This window comes from Clupea harengus, chromosome 26 (assembly GCF_900700415.2).
Source record: "Clupea harengus chromosome 26, Ch_v2.0.2, whole genome shotgun sequence".
NCBI lineage: Eukaryota > Metazoa > Chordata > Actinopteri > Clupeiformes > Clupeidae > Clupea > Clupea harengus.
This window is the reverse complement of record NC_045177.1, coordinates 10,937,729-10,958,305: the sequence shown is the minus strand read 5'-3', so window position 1 is coordinate 10,958,305 and position 20,577 is coordinate 10,937,729. Positions and strand designations below refer to the sequence as shown.

The 20,577-nt window shown below is 43.9% G+C and overlaps 2 protein-coding genes across 5 annotated transcripts; both read right to left on the bottom strand.

Moving 5' to 3' along the window:
• Positions 1 to 834: 834 nt before the first annotated feature.
• Positions 835 to 3,691, bottom strand: adra2a (adrenoceptor alpha 2A). The gene is made up of 2 exons (XM_012831225.3): positions 2,740 to 3,691; positions 835 to 2,550 (listed from the first exon to the last, which is right to left on the bottom strand). Exon 2 carries the CDS (start codon positions 2,389 to 2,391, stop codon positions 1,138 to 1,140), a length of 1,254 nt encoding a protein of 417 aa, XP_012686679.2. The 5' UTR covers positions 2,392 to 2,550; positions 2,740 to 3,691; the 3' UTR covers positions 835 to 1,137.
• A 5,178-nt stretch (positions 3,692 to 8,869) lies between these two features.
• Positions 8,870 to 20,372, bottom strand: shoc2 (SHOC2 leucine rich repeat scaffold protein). 4 transcript variants are annotated; one of them, XM_031563489.2, is made up of 9 exons: positions 20,267 to 20,371; positions 14,964 to 16,004; positions 14,316 to 14,453; positions 14,027 to 14,157; positions 13,539 to 13,727; positions 13,009 to 13,131; positions 11,131 to 11,268; positions 10,388 to 10,505; positions 8,870 to 10,090 (listed from the first exon to the last, which is right to left on the bottom strand). In XM_031563489.2, the coding sequence occupies exons 2-9, from the start codon at positions 15,655 to 15,657 to the stop codon at positions 9,882 to 9,884; spliced, it is 1,740 nt and encodes a 579-aa protein (XP_031419349.1). In that variant the 5' UTR covers positions 15,658 to 16,004; positions 20,267 to 20,371; the 3' UTR covers positions 8,870 to 9,881. The 4 variants fall into 4 exon arrangements, with proteins under 4 accessions (XP_031419349.1, XP_031419351.1, XP_031419348.1 ...); XM_031563491.2 differs by lacking the exon at positions 20,267 to 20,371 and adding an exon at positions 20,133 to 20,221; XM_031563488.2 differs by lacking the exon at positions 20,267 to 20,371 and adding an exon at positions 19,984 to 20,217.
• Between the last annotated feature and the right edge of the window lie 205 nt (positions 20,373 to 20,577).

The following is a 20,577-nucleotide window of genomic DNA, read 5'->3' as shown; positions in this document are numbered from 1 at the left end:
TTCTGTGACCTTACGGCTGCTCCGCTGCGTCGCTCCCTCACAAGGCCGACTGGCTTGTTGTGTGTTCAGATTCCAGCTGACCGTATCAGGGTGGCTACATGCACAGGCTGGGGCAGTGTGTGTTTGCAATGAACACTTGACCGAGTGTCAGCCCGTTTGATCACTCGGATGAACTCTCAGGTACTATAATCTTTACAATTGTTAGTATTTGTTTGTTGTTGTAATTGCTCTGTTGTTTTTATGTTAATAATTCAAATCATAATCAAAATATTTCTGTGTCATTTCACCAAAGAAAAACGATTCTAATGATCTCAAAAGGCAGGTGTGTGTGGGCATGGAAGGGTGCTGGAGACCAGTCAATCAAGTTCCCCCGTCCTGCAAGATCAACATCCCCTGCTTAATGGTGCATACCACAGTACTGAGGGTCTCAAACGAGGCGTGTCGTGGATTGAGGACACAAACAGTGGAAGGCATGCAGCTCTATCTCTCCTGGCTGATCATCCACTTCTTTAGGGCAGAGCTGAAAAAGCTTGTCACTCTTGATCTAGTGGAGCAGCACTGTGGCCCTGCGTGCCTGAAAACGTCTTGTTAAAATGAGTTTTGATTACTGGTTAAAGGCATGGCAAACTAAATGGAATGCCAATGTCAAATGTTTTATTTTAGATTTTTCCTTCATTTTTATATATTCTTTCCAGAAATGGGCAGTGGTGCCACTGCACCTAATATGTTGAGAGGAGAACAAAATGTTCCGAAGATTGATTTGTTTTGTTATTGTTTGTTTGTTCAAAATTCATAAAATGATACCATTTCAACAAAACAATGCTAATACCATAATTCAAGACAATAAAGAGAAATACATTTTAATACAATGAAAATAGCTTGATTCTTACAATAGCACATGAAATGCCTCTGTGTGACTGAAGCATTTACACAACGATAGAAAAATGTTTCAGGATTCATAATCACAGGCCAACATTTCAAATGACACACAACATATCAATGCTAACAGCAAACATAGTCTTTCCCGAAAAATGCCTTTCAACACATTAAGGTAATATGTCACAGGGGAAACTAAAGCCATTTATCTATGCACAATGAAATGTACAGCCCGTTGAAACATACAAATGGCAGCAATTGTCACACCACTCGCCTCCTGTCACCCCTGCACAGAATCTTCTTGAAAGACCTTCTGAAATCGTTGTTGAATATGGTATAGATGATGGGGTTCAGGGCACTGTTGCAGTAACCGAACCAGAAGAAGAACTTAAAGAGTGTGATGGGAACACAGCAGGACTCGCACAGGGCCGTCAGCGTGTAGGTGAAGAAGAAGGGAAACCAGCAGATGACGAACACCCCGATGACCACGGCCAGCACGAAGGTGAAGCGCTTCTCGCGGTTCTGCCTACCCTTCCAGCGGCTCCCTTTGATGCTCTGCCGAGCCTCCAGCTTGGGGAGGTTGTCTCCCGGCTTGATCTGGCTTATCTTGGTCTTGCCTTTGGCTTTTTTTTTCTTCATGGAGCAGGGGTTGCTCACCTTGTGGTCCGAGGAGGACGACTCCTCCATGTCCACACCGTTGATCTGGCCTTTGTCCTCCCCCACCACCACCACCTCCTCCTCGGGCTTTGGCTGCCCATTCAGCCTCTCATGGTATGGTTTATGGCCTTCGCCACCACCAACACCACCCGCTGGGCACACGATGCCATTCTCCTTCTTGTAGGCCTCCTTCTTCTTGCGATCCCCTGGGGGGGCCCTGGTCCTCTTTTTGGCAATCTGGTAGATGCGGATGTAGACCAGGATCATGATGACGCAGGGCAGGAAGAAGGAGCCGATGCTGGAGGAGATGATGTACCACCTCTCCTCGTTGATCTTGCACACGGGCCCCTCTTCGTTGGCGTTCTCCTTCTCCATGGTGATCAGGGGTGGGAAGGAGATGACGGCGGCGATGACCCACACGATGAAGATGATGCATTTGATCCGGCGGGGCGTGCGCTTGAGGTTGTATTCGATGGCCTGGGTGATGGACCAGTAGCGGTCCAGGCTGATGGCACACAGGTGAGCTATGGACGCTGTGCAGAAGAGAACATCCAAGGCCAGGTAGATCTCACACCACACCTTGCCAAAGTACCAGTTGCCCATTAGTTCGTTGGCCAGCGAGAATGGCATGACGAGGGTGGCCACCAAGATGTCAGCCGATGCCAAAGAGACCAGGAACAAGTTCTGGGGGGCTCTGAGGGCCCGGCTTGTAAACACTGCGATGACGACAAGCACATTTCCAAATACTGTCAGGAGGATTAACAGTCCCACGAGCACTGTCAGGGGCACGGAGACCTCGATGCTGTAAGAGGGGCCTCCAGGAAGACTTCCATTAGTCACATTGTCACACCCCATCATGGACTTCTGGTTCCAAAGGGAGAATCACGTGACCTTATTGGAAGTGATCCATTATACCTCACAGGTCGGCAAGTACTCCTGTGCTCGAATAACAGCAACCATAAAACTTCCCTTCAATCATAAATCAACTGGATATGTGGCAGAATCAGTCATTTTCCCCTGAAAAATTATACATGAAGACAGCAATGAGAAATATTCCTTCTGTATTTTATGTAATCAAGCTGAGACTCAATCAACAAATTGTTTTCCTAAATTTAACATTGACAGTGTGAAGCTATATACCGTTGACAAAGTCAGTAAATATCAACAAGAGTTTTAAGAGATTTAAGAGTCTTATAAAATGCTTACCGTTATCAATCCGGACTCTCTCCGTTTGACTGGGATTTCCAAATTAAGGTTAACCGGATAATAACTTAATTTCCAAGAAAGTTGATATTGAACAAGCTGGTGTGCCAAATAAATTCTCATTGCGCATCGTTGTGAAGGTGCACGGATGAGCCCGAGCTTTTTGCAACCTCCCTCCAGAGTTGCCCACAGTCTATCTGTGGCTGCCTCCTGTACTGAGCTAATAGCGCAATAATCATATTAGACTGCTGTGCCGCTGTCTGTGGAAACACTCCCCTTGTGCTGTGCTGTGTTGGGTTGCTGCCACTCCCTCGCTTTTATAACACCAGCCTCCAAGTTGGCGTTGCTTAGCACCCACTGATAAACCACGTGGAAATAAAAGCAAAGATCTTCTGAAACCCGGATTTTCTAGGCTATACAGCAAGCCCATGTCCGTATTTTGTAGCTTTTGGTGTTTTTAGTTAGATTAAGATTAATAACCTTGTGTGACTTTGATACATTGATTAAACACTTAATAGTAGGCTCTAGAGAAATGTCGTATCAAGCCGAATATCAGATGAACAGCTATTTTACGTAATTCTCCAAAATATCAGAAAGAAAATCATCTTGCATTATGCAGGCTAATTTGAAAAACGTGACTTATTAGGCCTACTTGTACTTTTTGTAGGACCTACTGTGTTCAATCAGGCCTGCAGGTGTTTTCACTTCACAGAGCGCGTGGGTATAGTGACACCTGTCGACAGCCGTTGGTTTCACGGGAGAGCGCGCTATATAGGCTAGAGTAAAACATTATGTAGAAAACAAATAATAGCCTACAAGTTAACATGCTGACAACCTGTGAACGTTCCTCTTATTGCAGCAAAACAAGCATGCGTACGGATATGGTTAGGGTAAGGTAGCCTACGTGCGCCACTTTATGCTGTAAGCTTGTAAGCGAACAGCCTATAGGCAGGCATGGGCTGCTTACGGCAAAAATCACCCACGCCACTCAACCACTTCTCATCCATTAGCGGTATTTGACCCGTCCAACAATTCGGCTTGAAAACACCAGCACTGATTTTTTAAGCGTAGGCCTATATTTTGCTTTTAAAAACGTCAGTGCGGCTAACAGGAGAGAGAGCCCCGACACCAGCAACACTGTTTTCGGAAAGCATTGACACCAGCTGCCTGAACTAAAGAGGAATATTTGAATACTACTTAGTATTTTTAATACCCCATTCAGAGTAAATTTTCAGAACAGCACGGAACAACCTATTCAATTATAATGGTAAGTGCATAAATGTAGTGACAGGATATTGTGAATCAAGTTCTATCACAGACTTTTGCAGCAGAGCTTTTCTGTTCTACAGTAATTTAATCGGCTTTTGTATGCTTGAAAAATTAAAAAAATTCTTGTAGGCCCACTTATTGCCAATTATGTGTTAATTTTTGACGTTGAAATGAAAAGCATGTATATGCTCTGAAAGTGCAGATGAGCCTATCTATATCTAACTAATTATCCCCAGCCCAGCACTCCTAAACATATATCCCTGGGATGTCCAAATTCTCAGACTCTACAGTCCAGACAGTTTTCATCCTGTATGTTATTACACCAGATAGGCTATTGTGTGTAGGCTACACTAAAAACAGACAAGCAGTCAACCACTTGCCAAAGAGTCAATGAAATATTTTCATCCATTAGGAACAATATTTACCTTTTAGTAATATCTGAGCTTTATAATAGCCTATAAAATAGCCGCCCCCAAATTGGTCAGTTTTGATGATGCTTGAATCAATAACGCACGTCTGTCACTTCCATTCACAAATAATACATCCATACAGCGCTTATTAAATCAAGACAAGGCAATCATCTCTTTATATTGATGTAACATGAACGGAACATTACAATTACTTGGATTTAAAAGTACAGGTATTACATATTCAGAAAGCCCACACTATGTCGAATCAGCCTTCAAAATGTCCAAAATAAAACCCAGAAAGCAATGTGCACGCATGACAAGGGTACAAATATAAAAAAAATGATAGTGATGGGATTTGTTGTATTGGTGACACCATTGAGGAATGACTCTTCAACGCTGTAAATAAAAACATTAAAGAATAGCCCACTCTTCTGTTTCAAAAGGCACAGCACAAGGAGGCGAAGGACATGTTTTGGAGTTGCACAGACCCACTGAGTCACTGAAGTTTTGGCTGGGCATTCAAATGGACAGATAAGCCCTGGCAAGGATCGGGATCATTAAACACCACGGCAGAAGGAACAGAAAAGCCTAACAGCGGTATTTTGCTTCTCAGTGGATTTGAGGACAACTTACAATATGTACATTCATTAGTGATCAACATCAGTAACTGTGTCCAACTGCCTTCTGTATGTGCAAATCACTGCAAACTTGGCTTAATTTAGCATTTTTTTTTTCAAAGTCCAAAGTCAAAGAACAGTTTCTTCTTCAGTTCAAATAAAATAGGTACAAACCAATAGTCTGAAAGTAAAACACATTGTAAACTAAGACCTGCACTTATTTTCAGGAGGGGGCAGTATGACACAAGTGAAGTTTGGCCAAGGTGGTGCAACAGCAAAAAAAAAAAAAAAATAAAAATTCTGCTACGGGATACAATACAATGTATCACAATCGTCAATCTGTAAATGTTTATAGGTTTATTACAATTAAAAAGACTTATTTACAAACAGAACAACAATAAACATGGTCATCTGCCTTTGCAAACGCCATATTCTGCAAGTAGTTTGGGTCTACAGAGTTCTTGTTTTAAAAATGACAAGGAAGTTTGTTGTTGGTTCATTTTTTGTTGAAAATAATAAAGCGTACTTCTTGACGCCTCCTATTTGTAACATATTACTCAGTGAAGGCCTGTGTTTACCTAGATTTTGTACATCACAATGTAGAGGGGGGGGGGTCACTGGTTTGAGTAGTATCACCATTCAGGTTTCCAATTCTTCCTGGACAGGAATAAGCACACAATGTATTCAAATCCTTTCCCAGCGATGCAGACTTACTAAGGAGGTAGCTGTGTCTGAATATTTAACCCACAATAGCAGTCCTTTTTGTCAGTGTTAAGACAAAGGATTTCTACCTACAAAAGCGTTGGTTCTGTCCAGTATGGGTTTGGTGGACGTAGAAGGTCAGCGGATCGGACAGAAGGATGGAGGAAACAGACCAGGTCGAACACCAAAGCGAGGGACAGGACGGACACCGATGGCCTCGTCTCAACTTTGGTTTCACACAGCACTGTCAACCCACCACTGTGTCCTGGCCTCAGTATGACTGACAATCTACCTCTACTGATTCCAAATAGTCAAGTGACTGATAAGCAGGCGTGACAAAAAGGTAATGCTTGGCAGATGTAAGGCAGTCAAAAAAAAAAAAAGTTTATTTCAAGATGGCCCCCACACGCCTGGATCTGAAGGAGAACGCGTCTCCGTTCGCTCAGAACCTCAACTATGTGTACGCAGAGCAAGAAAGAAACAACAACAACAGAATGCAAAGAACTGAGAGAGCACAGGATGCTCACCAGATGCCAATCGCCATGGTGATCAAAGATATGAGGAAGGAAACACAAAAAACCATTTACCTTTTAAGGCTGCTTATCAGAAGGAGATGGGTTAGGGCAGTTCTGCACAATACATGTTTCCCCCCCAAAATAATAAAAATGAAAATGGCCAATAAGAAATCACAAACTTTATCGTTAGTACACCCTCTTCAGACCCAGAATATAATCACCTTCATTCCTCCAGAAGGGGAAAAAAAGAACATGCTGTTTCCTATACAACATTGCAAGGCAAGAAAAAAACACATCCAAGACAGTTCTGGGGGTGGGGGGGGAATAAAGACGTGAACAAATGAGCGTGATTCTAACATTTCTCTATTACCTAAAATCACACGATAGAAAAGGAACCCGTCCCACGAGCCCCGTCATTCTGATGCTTCGGACACACAAGACGGAAATCACCTTGACAGCACCACCTAGCAGATTGGAACTGGGAGGAATCATCACCACTCAACACTTCAAAACAAAGCACATTTTATTGAATTACATTCCTGGTTTTAGATAAATGCTTCCTCAATAATAACACATCAGGTTCCCTTAAGCCCCCCCCACCCCCCCAATACGGCTGATTTGGGCCGTCTTGACTGTTCCGCTCGGCAATGGCACATAGATTTAAGGAGAAAAGAATATGACAAGTAAAAAGAAAACAGAAAAGAAACCCAGGGTTGAATGGGACACAGTGTTTCCACTGCATACCCTAATGCACATGTTGCTTCACGTTTTCGTTAAAGGCATTTACTTATTTCATATAAGATCCATTTGTTATGAACAGCTAATGGCAACTACACAAAAAAATCGAATGTACATTTGAAGCTTTTATACAAAACCAGGAATGCAATGCCTCTGGTGCACTGGAGCAGGAACAGAGAAAGCCCTTTTTACATGGTTGTGTGTGTGGTGTGTGTGTTTCATGTCCTTTTTACATGGTTGTGTGTGTGGTGTGTGTTTTATGTCCTTTTTTTATGCTTTTTAAGTCTGTCATGTAACCTTAGGCTCAATTACGCACCTTTTTTTTTTTAACCTTCTAGGTCCAAATGATTTGATCACTGTTTGAAGACCACCCGGTCTGCTCGTGTCCGCTCATTGGAATTGTCCCAGACTCAGGCAAGTCTGTATAACTGGTGGTCTTGTAGGAATTTTCAATTTTTTTGTGTTGTTGTTTTGCTTTGTCTTCATTTGTTTTTTTTTTCCAATGTTTTACAGCATATGTTTTTCAAAAGTCCATGAAAGCAGCAACTGGGTTCTGCTGGTACATAACAAGCAGCGGTCACATCGGTAACATGGCCCGTGTGCAGGGGGTGGGGTGGGGTGGGGTGGGGTGGGCTGGGGCTGGGCAGGGGCATACTGTCCTGGCCACACAAGGCTTCATGAAAGAAAAAGAAGTGCCTTTAGATGAACCAGCCAGTGACCAGTCATACTTTAAACCCATTCAACGCTGCTGCCAATAAAAATACAAAAAGAAAGAAGAAAAGACGAAAGAATAGAGACAGTAAGTAGGTAAAGGAAAATAAAAAAGGAACATTGTTGAATACAAATTCTGGTTGTAACACCTTTACAAAACATTTAGTTTGATAAACTAAAATGGGATTTTAATGTACAGTCTCTTGATATAATACTAACTGAAGACATACATTTTATCATTTGAAAAAGGGCCATAATAATTACAAAACAATCAAAATATTGAGGATCTGAAAAACAATACTTAGAAAAAAAGTATAGGAGATATGTTTATATACCATGGAAAAACCCATATATGACTCCTTCAACATACAGTCGAAGTTTACATTTATAATCAAGAGGATTATTAGTCCCGCAAAATTAAAATTAAGCTCTAGAACATATTTTTAAAAATTTGAATCTGTTGAGGAAAATTATATATTCTTTTTGACATGAAAATATACATAACAGCTCAAAACAAAAGAAACACTTTACAAGGAAACAAAAAAAGCCCCCCGCTCAGACATGTACTCTGTGACATGAAACATGACCGTGACGAGAGGAGGAGGAGGATGCCAACATCATTCAAAAGTGCATAAGACCAGCAGCATCATGGGACAGTGTGGGACAAAAAAAAAAAAAAAAAAAAAAAAGAGGAAAAAGCTGCAAAAGCGTCAGATCCCAAACATGCACAGCTGAGGCTTCACCCACGTGGGTCAAAACAAAAACAAGAAAACCTGACTGAATTACGACCCACTTGACATGGGTGGGGAAAACAACAGGGAATCGGAATCTTTTCTTCATTGTTTCTGTTTTTGTTTTTTTTGGCATACCTCACTTTAATTGCTTTATATAATTGCAACCCTCCTTCACTGTGGCTGATATGTTTAGAATGGCTCTAATAACATTGTGGATTGCAAAACTGTGACATCACTGTAGCCCAAACTGTAGATATGGTGGGATTGGGGGTTGGGGGGGCGTAAACACCAAGAGCACGGTGCACTCAAAGCAACAATCAGATAGCACATACAAACACAGGGGTACTTGCAGCCTCTGCCAGTCTTGAGCTCTAGCTTCTCCACAGCTCTCCTCTCCTGGGAGATGAGCACTGAAACACACAGCCCCCCCCCCCCCCCCCCCCCCCCCCCCCACGACTCAGGCGTCACCCACTGGAGAGAGGCCAAGGTCCGTGTCTAAAGGTCTGCAGTCAAATCCACTCAGAAGTCAGAAATGGAGCAGTTATGGAGTTGCCCACAAGAACAACAGCGGTATAATCTGTATAATTTGTACAATGTGTGACGCACACTCACTCGGCTCTGCTATAAACAGCAGTTTCTGCTGAGCCAGCCTGCAAAAAGGGAATGAATATTGGAAAACAGAGAAAAACAAACAAACAAAATGAATTAATATGAAACAATAATCAATAAAAACACAATAAGGAAACACTGAATAAATTATACTTATGTATAATCATAACATTGTAACCATTGACAATTATGTTTAAGAAATTAACCAGTTAACTAAACTGGATAGGCACGATTTTTTTTTTTTAAATGTAAAAACACCAACATTGATATTTGTTCTGTATAGTCCAACGGCCCATCCGCACTCTAAAACAAAGCTTTTTAGTCAAGGAGTGGTTTTACAAAAAAAAAAAAAATGGGACTGAAAAATAAAATGGTAAGAAAAACTTGAACATGGATTATGGCAGCAGCAGCAAAAAATAAAATAAAACAATTGAAAGTATTTTTGTTTTTGCATACAGTTGTTCATCTATTATACCACTGTAATTACTGTTAAATATATTGGCAATATGTTTCATATCATAAATGACAGCCGCTCAACTAAAACATACTACTGTACATCATAAGTTTTGGCAAAGGGAATTGTCAATGAACAAGGTTGGTGGGTGTGGGTTGGGGAGTTGGGCCTGGGAACCTAAATGGCTCGGACTCCTCAGGTGCAGGCTGCGCTATATGGTGACAGCCTGGGTCAAATGAGCCTTTTTCCATAGACTCCGGTAGCAATGCTTAAGGGCACTGAACTGGGTAGGACCCTTGACATTCGATTTTCTGCGGTCTCATTCGATACTTCAGTTATGTGTTTGCTGTTGGTATACAGTGTCACAGACATAGGTGTGGGCGTCTTTAGACCATGGCGCGGTAGGGGCCCTGCATCTTCAAGAACTGGATGATAAAAGAGGGGCCTCCGGCGACGATCTGCGGGGGCAGGTGGCTGAGAGGACAGTTCTCGATGCTCATGATGGACAGCTTGCTGCACAGTGCCAGCTCGAAGGGCAGACTGTGCAGGTTGGGGTTGTCATTCAGGTACAGCTCCTCAAGATTCTCCAGAGTACCTGAGGATGAGAGAGACAGACACGGAGAGAAGACAAGCATGAGTGGCAACTATATCAAGTTCAAGTTTATTATACTATATGACTGGTCACTGCCATTTTGTGTAACGTGTAACCTGTGTGTGGTTGCCACTCACTTATTGCTTTTCAGTCAGATTTCAAGACCTAGCTAGCTATTATGTTTTTTTACATTTTGGATTACAAATGCACAAAAAGCAAAATAGAAGTCGTCAGTGTGCCTGCATGTTGTGTGTTGCATGAGATCTGGGATGCAGGGGTGCAGGGGGTGGAGGTACGCACCAATCTCCTCTGGCAGGTGCTGCAGGAGGTTCTCTCCCAGGCCCAGGTGGGTCAGGTTGGTGAGGTGGCCAATCCCTCTGGGTAGCGTGGTCAGCTGATTATTAGTCAACACCAGTTTCTGGTCGACAAACAAAAGGCACGTCATACAAAATCACCAAAGGCCTCATACTCTACATTCAATGATCCTTACTAACTCAACATGAACCATGCCAAGGCACCGGTCGTCCAAGGGGTCGTCCAAGTGCCATTTAGAGAAGCACCTGCATGCATAAGTAGCACACCTGCATGTATAAGTAGCATACCTGCATGTATAAGTAGCATACCTGCATGTATAGATATCACACCTGCATGTATAAGTATCACACCTGCATGTATAAGTATCACACCTGCATGTATAGATATCACACCTGCATGTATAGATATCACACCTGCATGTATAGGTAGCACACCTGCATGTATAGGTAGCACACCTGCATGTATAGATATCACACCTGCATGTATAGATATCACACCTGCATGTATAGATATCACACCTGCATGTATAGGTAGCACACCTGCATGTATAGATATCACACCTGCATGTATAGATATCACACCTGCATGTATAGATATCACACCTGCATGTATAGATATCACACCTGCATGTATAGGTAGCACACCTGCATGTATAGATATCACACCTGCATGTATAAGTAGCACACCTGCATGTATAGGTAGCACACCTGCATGTATAGGTAGCATACCTGTAAATCTTTAAGGTAGGCGATCTCATTGGGCAAACACTCCAACTTGTTCTCCTCCAAATCCAGCTCTCGAAGCTTGTGCAAGTTTCTGATGCCGTGGGGCAGCTTCTTCAGGAGATTGTTGGACAATGTGAGGACCTGTGGAAAAGGGGTTTCAGAAAGGGCTCAAACTTCTGCCACTATACTAACACAACTATTCCAAAAACGGAACTAGAAACTATTGTCCACGCATCCCATAGAGTAAAGAGTCACGACCCCCTAACAACCTGCAATAACTGAGAGACTCTCTGTAGCCCGGGTTTATATATCCCTTTACTCAGTCCAAGAGCGTATGAAGGGTGTTCAGCAATTGACATAATGGGCCACATTTTGACTGTAAAAAAGGCTGGCGGGGGCACAAAATGGGCAGTAAGGGTATCAAGTGGGCAGGGCCAGGCCCAAGTTAATTAGTGAAAGGTTTTGTTAAAGCCTACCAATAGCACTATTGAGCAATTCCTTTAAACTGAATGTGTCAGACAAGATTACAGTGTAAGATTGCAATATTGCTGCTGGGGTCTAGACAGGGTTCACCAGGAGTAAACAATAATGCTTCTCCTGTTGTTCAAAACAATTCAATTCATTAATTACACGTATAATTGTAGCTTGTGAGACCCGGGAGACAGCAGAAGAGGTCAGTTCTTTTTTTTCTACGGAAATAAAAGTTTTTCGATGGAAACCCCGGCTTTTCTTAGTAGGCTACTTTCACTCATTTCCCCAATAGCATAGCCTGCGCGCGAGGTGGTGATGCGAAAGAATCATATCAAGCTTTTACACAGTTTATTAGGTTCATCTCAGGTAACTTTGGTATTCAACGTAAATTAAATTGAAAATGTATCCCGTACATGCCCGCCTTTTTACTCCAACTGATTCTGGGAACAAACAATAGGTGATTGCATCCCAGCAGAACATAACAGGCGAGTGAAAGCCTGTTCAGCTGGGCATTTGGACCAACAGGAGAGAGTGGACATAGAAGAAACAACATACGGGTGGGTGCAAACTATTTGAGTTTGAGTTGGGGTGTTTTCCAAGTGCGTGGTTTAGTGACAGACCTGGGTAGGTTATCTCAAGAGGAAGTGTGAACTTCCTAATACAAGAGCCCTATGGCTTCACTGTCCAAGCAAAACAAAAGCTAAAGGACTCTTATTTTAGGAGCTTCACCACTTCCTAGGAGTTACCCAACCCAGGTTTGTCACTAAACCACGTACTTAGAATACACCCCCCCCCCCCCCCCCCCCCCCAGGACCAACATTCCGTTTCTGCATTTCTGCATTCCGTTGTGGCCAAGAGGAGATCTTTTGTGGAAAATGTTGCGCAGCATTTCTTCTTCTTAGTTCTAATTAGATGACATTACATGACAGTTGTTTACTGCTGACTGGGCATTTAACTGAAGTCAGTCAAATTTTACTTCCCAGACACTCAAGCCTTTTAAGGGGTTTAACCTTTTAAAACAAACTAAGAGATATGTAGGCATAATGCACCACTCTTCCAACAAAAGGGAACGTGAGATTTTTTGCCAGATGGACAAATCAGACTTGGGTAATGTAATGGTTTGTGACTGGCACATTTAAATATTCCCCGTCGGAGAAAAATATGTCGCCACGCCTATATCCACGCCTTGGCAGGACGTTTTATTTATCCCTGGAGTTTAGACAAACCCGCTCGGGTGGAACAGACCGTTTTAGCCATCAAAATAGGGCCCATTATGTACAGCAGGCATGTTGAGAAAAATATCTAGTCAAACACTCTTTTTTTTTTTATCTTCTTGCATTCATTTGTCCTGATAAGAGTCAAATGTGTTTACAGATGTCCGTGAAGGGATGCAAGTCAAATCCACACTACCTCCAAAGACACAAGGCCACAAATATCCTCTGGGATCTTGGTCAGCTGGTTGGTGGCCAGGTTTAGCTCAACCATACTTGTCCAGGTACCAAAGTCAAGGGGGAGAGAAGTTAACTGGTTGTCCTGAAAAACAATATAAAAACACAGAAGTCAGTGTTAATTAGTAATTAACCACCACCATAGATATACACTGATCAGATAGTCTGATGAGACCTTAACTCATCACCTTGTCGTTTTCAGTTCTTCACCTAAATCACTTGACCACATACTGATCCCATCAACTGGTCATGAATAGGTATGGTATAAAACCCATGACATGGTCGCTTCAGCTACGTGCATTTAAGGGTCAACTCATTTATCCCATCCTTTTTGCTGCTATGACTATGACCGATATTTAGCTTGGACTGTGTTCCGAGGGGGGTTTCTACCTCAGCTTGTGTAAAGTGATGTTGATTTAAAAAAAAAAAAAAAATTGCTACACAGATCGACCGATTGACTGACATAGCGCGGGCACGCGCGCACACACACACCTTCATGTTCAGCTTGCTAAGCACTTTGGCCCTTGAGAAGATGCCGAAGGGGATCTTGTTGATGCGGTTGTGCTCCATGTTGAGCGAGTAGATGGTGGAGAACTGCGAGGGTCCACCCACTGGGTACGACTGGAAGCAGTTCCTTGCCAGGGTCAGGCTCGTCAGGTTGACCAGGCTGGAGAGAAGCCCCTGTCAGAGGTACAGAGGGGTGCCATATGAGAGGCCACACACCACACATGCACACAACCCATGGAGACATGCTGTCCCTGTCAAAGCACTTGCAAAACCACATGGTGAAGATGCAGGACTTATCCAGCCCCCCCCCTGCATTTAACTTAATACTATACTTAAGCCCTTGGGCTTTTCAACCCCATGATCTTGATCAAGTTTGTTCCAAAGAAACGTAATGTTCTGTAGTGCTGTAATGTAATGCCTCCACTCTGGTGAGCTGGTGGTGTCATCGGACCATGATGCATCTGGGCTCTCACCTCTGGTAACACCGAGATGTTGTTGTTTTCAAGGTTCAGCTCCTCCAGTTCTCTGCACTTGGCTAATGACCTAGGGATTGCTGACAGCCTATTGTACCGCAAACCTAAGCGATTTATGCTTGACAGATTGCCTGGAACAACAAAGGGGGACAAAAAGCACAGTTTCAATTCACTTTAAAATCAGGGGGAACAAAACTGGGTCAGATGTGATGAAAGTCACAGTTCAACCTCGTGACTTCAAAATCGAAAGATAATTTGAACCGTTTGGTCGAGTGCTTTGACCACTTACCTATTGTCTCCGGGAGGTCCAGGAGCTCGTTGTGCTGTAAGTCAAGGTTAGTGATCTGGGTGCAGTTACCGATCTCTTTAGGTAGGTGCTCCAGCTGGTTATGCGCCACGTCCAGCGTGATGAGGTTACACAGTTCCCCTGAGGTGGAACAAATACCCCGTTACCTTCTGGAACCAAGTTCAGACAAACTACTAGGCCACTTTAAAATAATCATGTCAAAATAAGTATTTGAAAACAAAGCCCATATCTGTCAAACAAACATGTCTGCCACCTTCAAGTAAACACTTTGCAAACGCTTGAGCTGTTCCTCCTTTTCATTCTGCTTTTTTGAGATCAAACACAGTTCCCCTTTTTTGGATTTCTCACAGCAATGTGCCTACACATATACACACACCTAAACACTCTTTATCAGCTCTTTCCAGTCTCCTCAACCGCAAAAGTCTAGTCTAGTCTCACAGAGATCAAGATGTGTAAAACAGCATGAAGGCTATTTCCAACCATATTACTTATCCATCACGACAGTGAAAATCAGCATTTAGGAAGAAATAAATAAAGCTGCAGAGGAGCACAGTGGAGCTGTGTGGGAGTGTTGAGAAGAGGAGTGTGAGCACGGACCAGCCGCAGCTCCACGGAGGAGAGCCCACTCACCGATCTCGGCGGGCAGCTGCTTGATTTTGTTCTCGCGGATGCTCAGCATGGTGAGCTTGGACAGGTTGCGGATGTCCCTCTCCACCGTGGTGATGCGGTTGAAGCGCAGGTAGAGCGTGGTGAGCGAGGCCACGCGGTACACCACCGGCGGGATCTCGCGCAGCTTGTTGTGCCGCAGGTCCAGCATGCGCAGCTTCTTCAGGCCGTCCAGCGAGTCGGGGAGGCTGGTCAGCGAGTTCTCGCTCAGGGCCAGCGTCACCAGGCCCGAGAGGCAGCCCAGCTCGGACGGCAGGCTCTGCAGCTTGTTGCTGTACAGGTAGAGTTCAGTCAGCTGCGTGAGCTCCTTGATGGAGCTGGGCAGCAGGTGGATGGAGCGTTTGGACAGGTCCAGGCGCATGGAGTTCTCCTCGCGGCACTTGTTCAGCTCTTTGATCACCTCGGCGTTGCTGGACTTCTTCCGCGTGCCGGGCGCCGGGTTGGGCCGCTTGATGACGTTGTCCACGCTGAAGGCCACGGCTGGCGGCGCCCCGCCCGCGTCCTTCTTCCCGTCTTTGGCATCTTTCCCTTTGGTCTTGCTCTCCTTGCCATCTTTGCTGAAGCCGCCCTTGGGCTCTTTTTCCCTTTCTTTCCCAGAGGAGGGACCTTTGGGCTCCTTCTCCTTGGAGTCCTTGTCTTTGCCTAAAGTACTACTCATGGTGACGGCACCCCCGCGGCCCTCCTGCTCATGGGAGCCCTAGAGTCCGTCTCTCGCGCTCACGTCTGGGGGGGGTCTGTTACAGGACAGTTAGAACGGTGCTGGACCAAAGGGAGAGGATCTCATACGCGCAAGCCTTCATACATACTGGTGTAGACATGGAGAGAGCGTGGGGTGGGGTGGGGGGAGAGGGGGTCTAGAGTGCCACCGGAGCGAGGAGCCTCAGATGGAGCGGAAGGGCAGTGGGCTGCTCCAGCCACATGCTTGTCTGAATGGCTGTACGATCCCTCCACCCAGGTCAAGAGAGTTCACCACAGAGAGGTCGCCAGAGTCATCTTTTGCGTGTGCTGATAGGAGACAAAAAGGGGAAAATTCTGCTTTAAAACCACATTGATTTACAGCAGACTACCCTAATCTAGGCAGAAAGAGATTCAAATGATTCACTCAATTAATGAAAATGACTAATTCTCCAAAATGTACTGATGCAAACATATCCAGGTAATGCAAATGTGTGTCATATGCCCTGCTGGCCAGAAGATAATGACGCATGCTACTGTTGACACAGATTTCATGCATTAGTCATGACAGGTGAGGCAGACTTCCTTGATCAAGAAAAGCAGTAATAATGCAAACACCATTTGTTTAAATCATAAAAGGTTAGGCCTATTATTCACTTGCAATATAAACCTCAACACCCTTCAGTGTGCCATTACTCAAACAGAATGAACCACTATGCTATATGCTATGCTATATCATGATGCTATATCTGAATGCGTCATCCCTATACCTATAGACAATACCAACAGTGTAACATTTCAATTATCTGCTGGAGTTTTTAAAAACAAAATGCCCATATAACAACCCACAACTTAAATAAAACTGAATTGAACACCATCAAACAAAGGCTTTTAGGAGGAGTAGGCCTTCCACTTTAAATGTGGTGGTGAGTTCACACACTCATCATTTATCTGTGCTCATCAAGGGCATGCCCCACCTATATAGGACACTGAACACAAGGATCCTGTGCAGCCACAGCAATCAACAGGTTAAACCACACGGCCCAGTGGTGGCTAGAGCTCCTGGGAACAGCGCTGTTCACTCAAAACAGATTCATAAATCCACAGCGTGCCTCTGCAACACAAACACGGCGGACAGAGGGCGTGCCATCCGTTAACAGATTGTGTACATTTGTGTCCCGAGGAGCCGGTGTGTGCGCACGTCGTCCGTGTATGGGAGCGAGGGTGGCGGGGCCGGGGCCAGGGCGGAGGGTGGAGGCCGCGTGCTCTGGCCTCAGATCACAGTGGCTGAAAGGGCAAAGCTGCTGGGAGTAAGCCTCAGGTTCAGCAGCCCAGCCGTCTTCAAAAGCTCAGGCTCCCCACAGGTCATGAGACCTTTATGGCGAAAGGGCTCAAGCCCTTTTAAAATGACAAAGGGATATTTAAGAGGGCAGCACTGGGCACTGCCCACCACTACAGGCCCAGGGTGCTCAGCCTCCATGGTTTTACATGATGGCCGCTGGTAAAAAGACTGTGGGAGGTGACAGTCCAATCACACACACACTCTAACATCGGGTGATTTACTCAGTTATGGGAAACATTCCCAAATCACACCGTGAGAGCATCTGGATCTGCTCAATGCATGGCTGCTAAAAGAGCAATAACCCTGAAGGTCTGGGTCAAAAATGTACCCCTAAATGTACTGGAAACGTATGACCTATATCAACCTACTGCTAAAACATTCCACTCGATCATACCGAAGAATATTCATGCCTTTCAAAAAGAATATCTTTGGAATAATCGGCTTTTGACTACCACTACAAGCAATAGTAGTTTCCTCAGATGGACATCCAAAAAGGTTGGCCCTGCTATTGGTAATCATGGAATCCAAACTCACTGAATATGTGACAGCCACCTTAACGCTCTTCCTGTGGTCAGCCCAAACCTAAATGAACGGAGCTCTAACACAGAGATGGCTTCTGCTCACTGCTGGCTAGTGTTCTGTCCTGAAGTTCTATAACCTGTAGCCTAGTCTGTCAGGCTATAAATAAATAAATAAACAAATAAATAATTCACAAATTCAATATGCTGTGGAGCACTAAACATCATGACGTTGTGAATTGTCTTAGCAATGTACAGCGAGCCAATGACTTGGCAGGAGAGGCAAACAGGGCAGCACTGTGGACTAGCACATCCTGAATATTTAGGCCAACATGTAGGCCTACTTCATCATGCTTTCTGATTAGATCAAACTAAATGGCAGTGTAATGTATTGGTTAAGTAGATAACGAAGTGTCCACACAGGGAAGCATCTGCTTTTGAACAGCCCCTAGTTTGGCTTTAGCCCTTCAGGACTGGGGCATTTCTAATGTAGGCTGTAGGCTATTGTCTAGGCCCCGGGGACAACTCAACTTCAGAGCCAAAGGAGACAAACATTACCAAATCAGTTGCCAAACAAAGTTACACAATACTTCTACGGCTTATATAGACCTTTAGGAACAAAGTTCCCCGTTTCTCCCAAATATACTTCGACAACCCAATACCATGGCATTTTATCTTGTGGGACATTGTGTACATCAGCACTGTTTACACCGGCCAACCTAAGCAAGAAAATTCAAGCACTAGCCAACTTGCAAACACTGAGATGATGTTGTGGGCGAATACTGTGGAATAGCACATAAGATCAGAGGTCAAGTGAGTGAGTTTCTGCCTTTACTTCATCACTACCACATAAAAGCTACTTAATGTTCTCATACCAACACCGGCATTACCAATTAATATCTTCCTTCTTGTAAGGTCAGTATTTTTCTGATAGTAAAGATAACTCACCGAGTAGTTGTAGTTAACTAACAGAAAACAGCTTAATCCACAACGTTTGTTTGACAAAATGGCCCCAAAATAGAGATGGGCAGTGCATTTGACATGGTGGAATTACATTAAGACAGACTACACATGACAACACACGTTTGGGGGGAGGCGGCGGCAATAAAGTTTATTTTTGGATAACTGTCTTAACACCAGAATCCTCACATATTACAGCTGACTGCTCAACAATATGTACCCAAGCCTGACTAGTCAGAAGCCAGACACATTTTGTGTGGTTGATAACAGAAGAACGGTTTGTTTATTTTTGTTTCAACCAAAGATTATTAGCAGAATCTTTGGTTTAAACACATGATCTAGTTTGTCGACCAAAGATCACTTTGAGCAAGATCTGTGAAGATAGCATAAAACAGTTATCATGTCGACTAATCAGCTGAACACGGTCATACTGAAACATTTCTCTGAGCAATGGGTCACCAACACCAAAATATATTCTCTTACAACGTCATTTGAATTCCTGGTTGATATTACGTGAGACTAACCCAAATGACAGAAATCTCCACCGTGTAACATTACAGGGCAGGAAGTTAGCTAACATTTGCTATCCAACATTTGCACGGTGGCCAATCCTCGGAAATGCCTAGCCAGTAACCATTGAATCAAACTGACTTTCATATTACCTACCAAGCTGGCTCACTTGGTATTCAATTATCTGTACGACGTCCTCCCTTTATAAAATATACGTTAACGTAACATCGGTGATCAATGTATGCTTAGCAGGTTATGTTAGCAGACGTGCTAACGTTAAATTGGCAGCAAAGAGTACCTGACGTTCCAGAGCTTGGTTCAACAAACTGCTATGTGGGCTACTTTCCAGAAACTAGCTACCCCAACGGCAACATTACCAACATTATCCCAGTCAAAGACTAGGCATTGGGGTTCAGGAAGAACGTGGCAATTTACCTTTAGTCGTCAAAATATGATACAAAATCGACGTAGCTGTGCCTAGCCTACGTAGCAGTTTCTACTGTTAGCCACCATAGCTAACTTAATGGCTAGCTTCATTACCACCTAATGTTAGCCTTTACCGAGAGCAAGCTGGCTAACATACAATCTAAGCTAAACAGCCACTTTCCGGTACAAAATACAAATGGACACAACGATTACACCAGCACTAACTGATGCTTGAAGATGGAAAAACAGCATCAAGTCGCCATCATTTTGTTTTGTTAGTTAATTATGGTAATGAATTGAGGTAGTCTTCAAGATTTCTCCAGCAAACCGCCACGATTACAACGATAGCTAGCTACGGATTCTGCTTGCTAGCTGAGGCCTTCCACAAACAGCTGTCATCCGTGAAACACCATTCCAACCATTGCGAGCTTTACGGGGAGACAAGCCGCAGCAAGAACACAGCCCCTGCTTGTCGTGCGCAATCATGCACTGTTAAACTGACAATGTGATAGTGGCAGGACCCTATTGGTACAAAGAATGCCTCCATGTTTACTTTTTCATCGTCGTAAGGCAAAGGCGTATTCCATTAGCAAAGTAGGGCTGTGTGGCGCTCTTCTTTCCTTACTGGTTATGACGAGAAAAAAGAAAACACATTCTCCACACAGCGGCCATTCCGAAGCTGAACAAAAGAGTGCATCTCACCCTACTGGTAGAAGACAGTGAAAAGTCCCACCACCTTACGTGCAGGACAAGATGTGCTTTCATTAAAACTCATGCGAAATCAACATCAGTTGAAAAGGTTCACCTAAAGGTACGCAATAATATAAATGTTTTACCTTCAGAGGTGTGACTCCGCCATCCTTGTTTCCTCCTCCTTTTCTACACAGTTGAGGCAGAGCAATCCCCTCCCCTACCATCAGATTGCGTCACACATTCGTATTACCCTTGTATCACGAGACTTTCTCCAGCAGAAAAGGTGTTCCCTTTGGATAGGCGACAGAGAAAAGGGCGAGGTGGAGAGAAATGTATCCTACCAGAGTAAAAAAAGATTTCTAAAGTGATCATATAGTACCGACATTATTCCTATTATTACTCACAGTAACATGGCATTATTCCCGGACAGCCAGTTCAAGGAACTTAAGTAAAA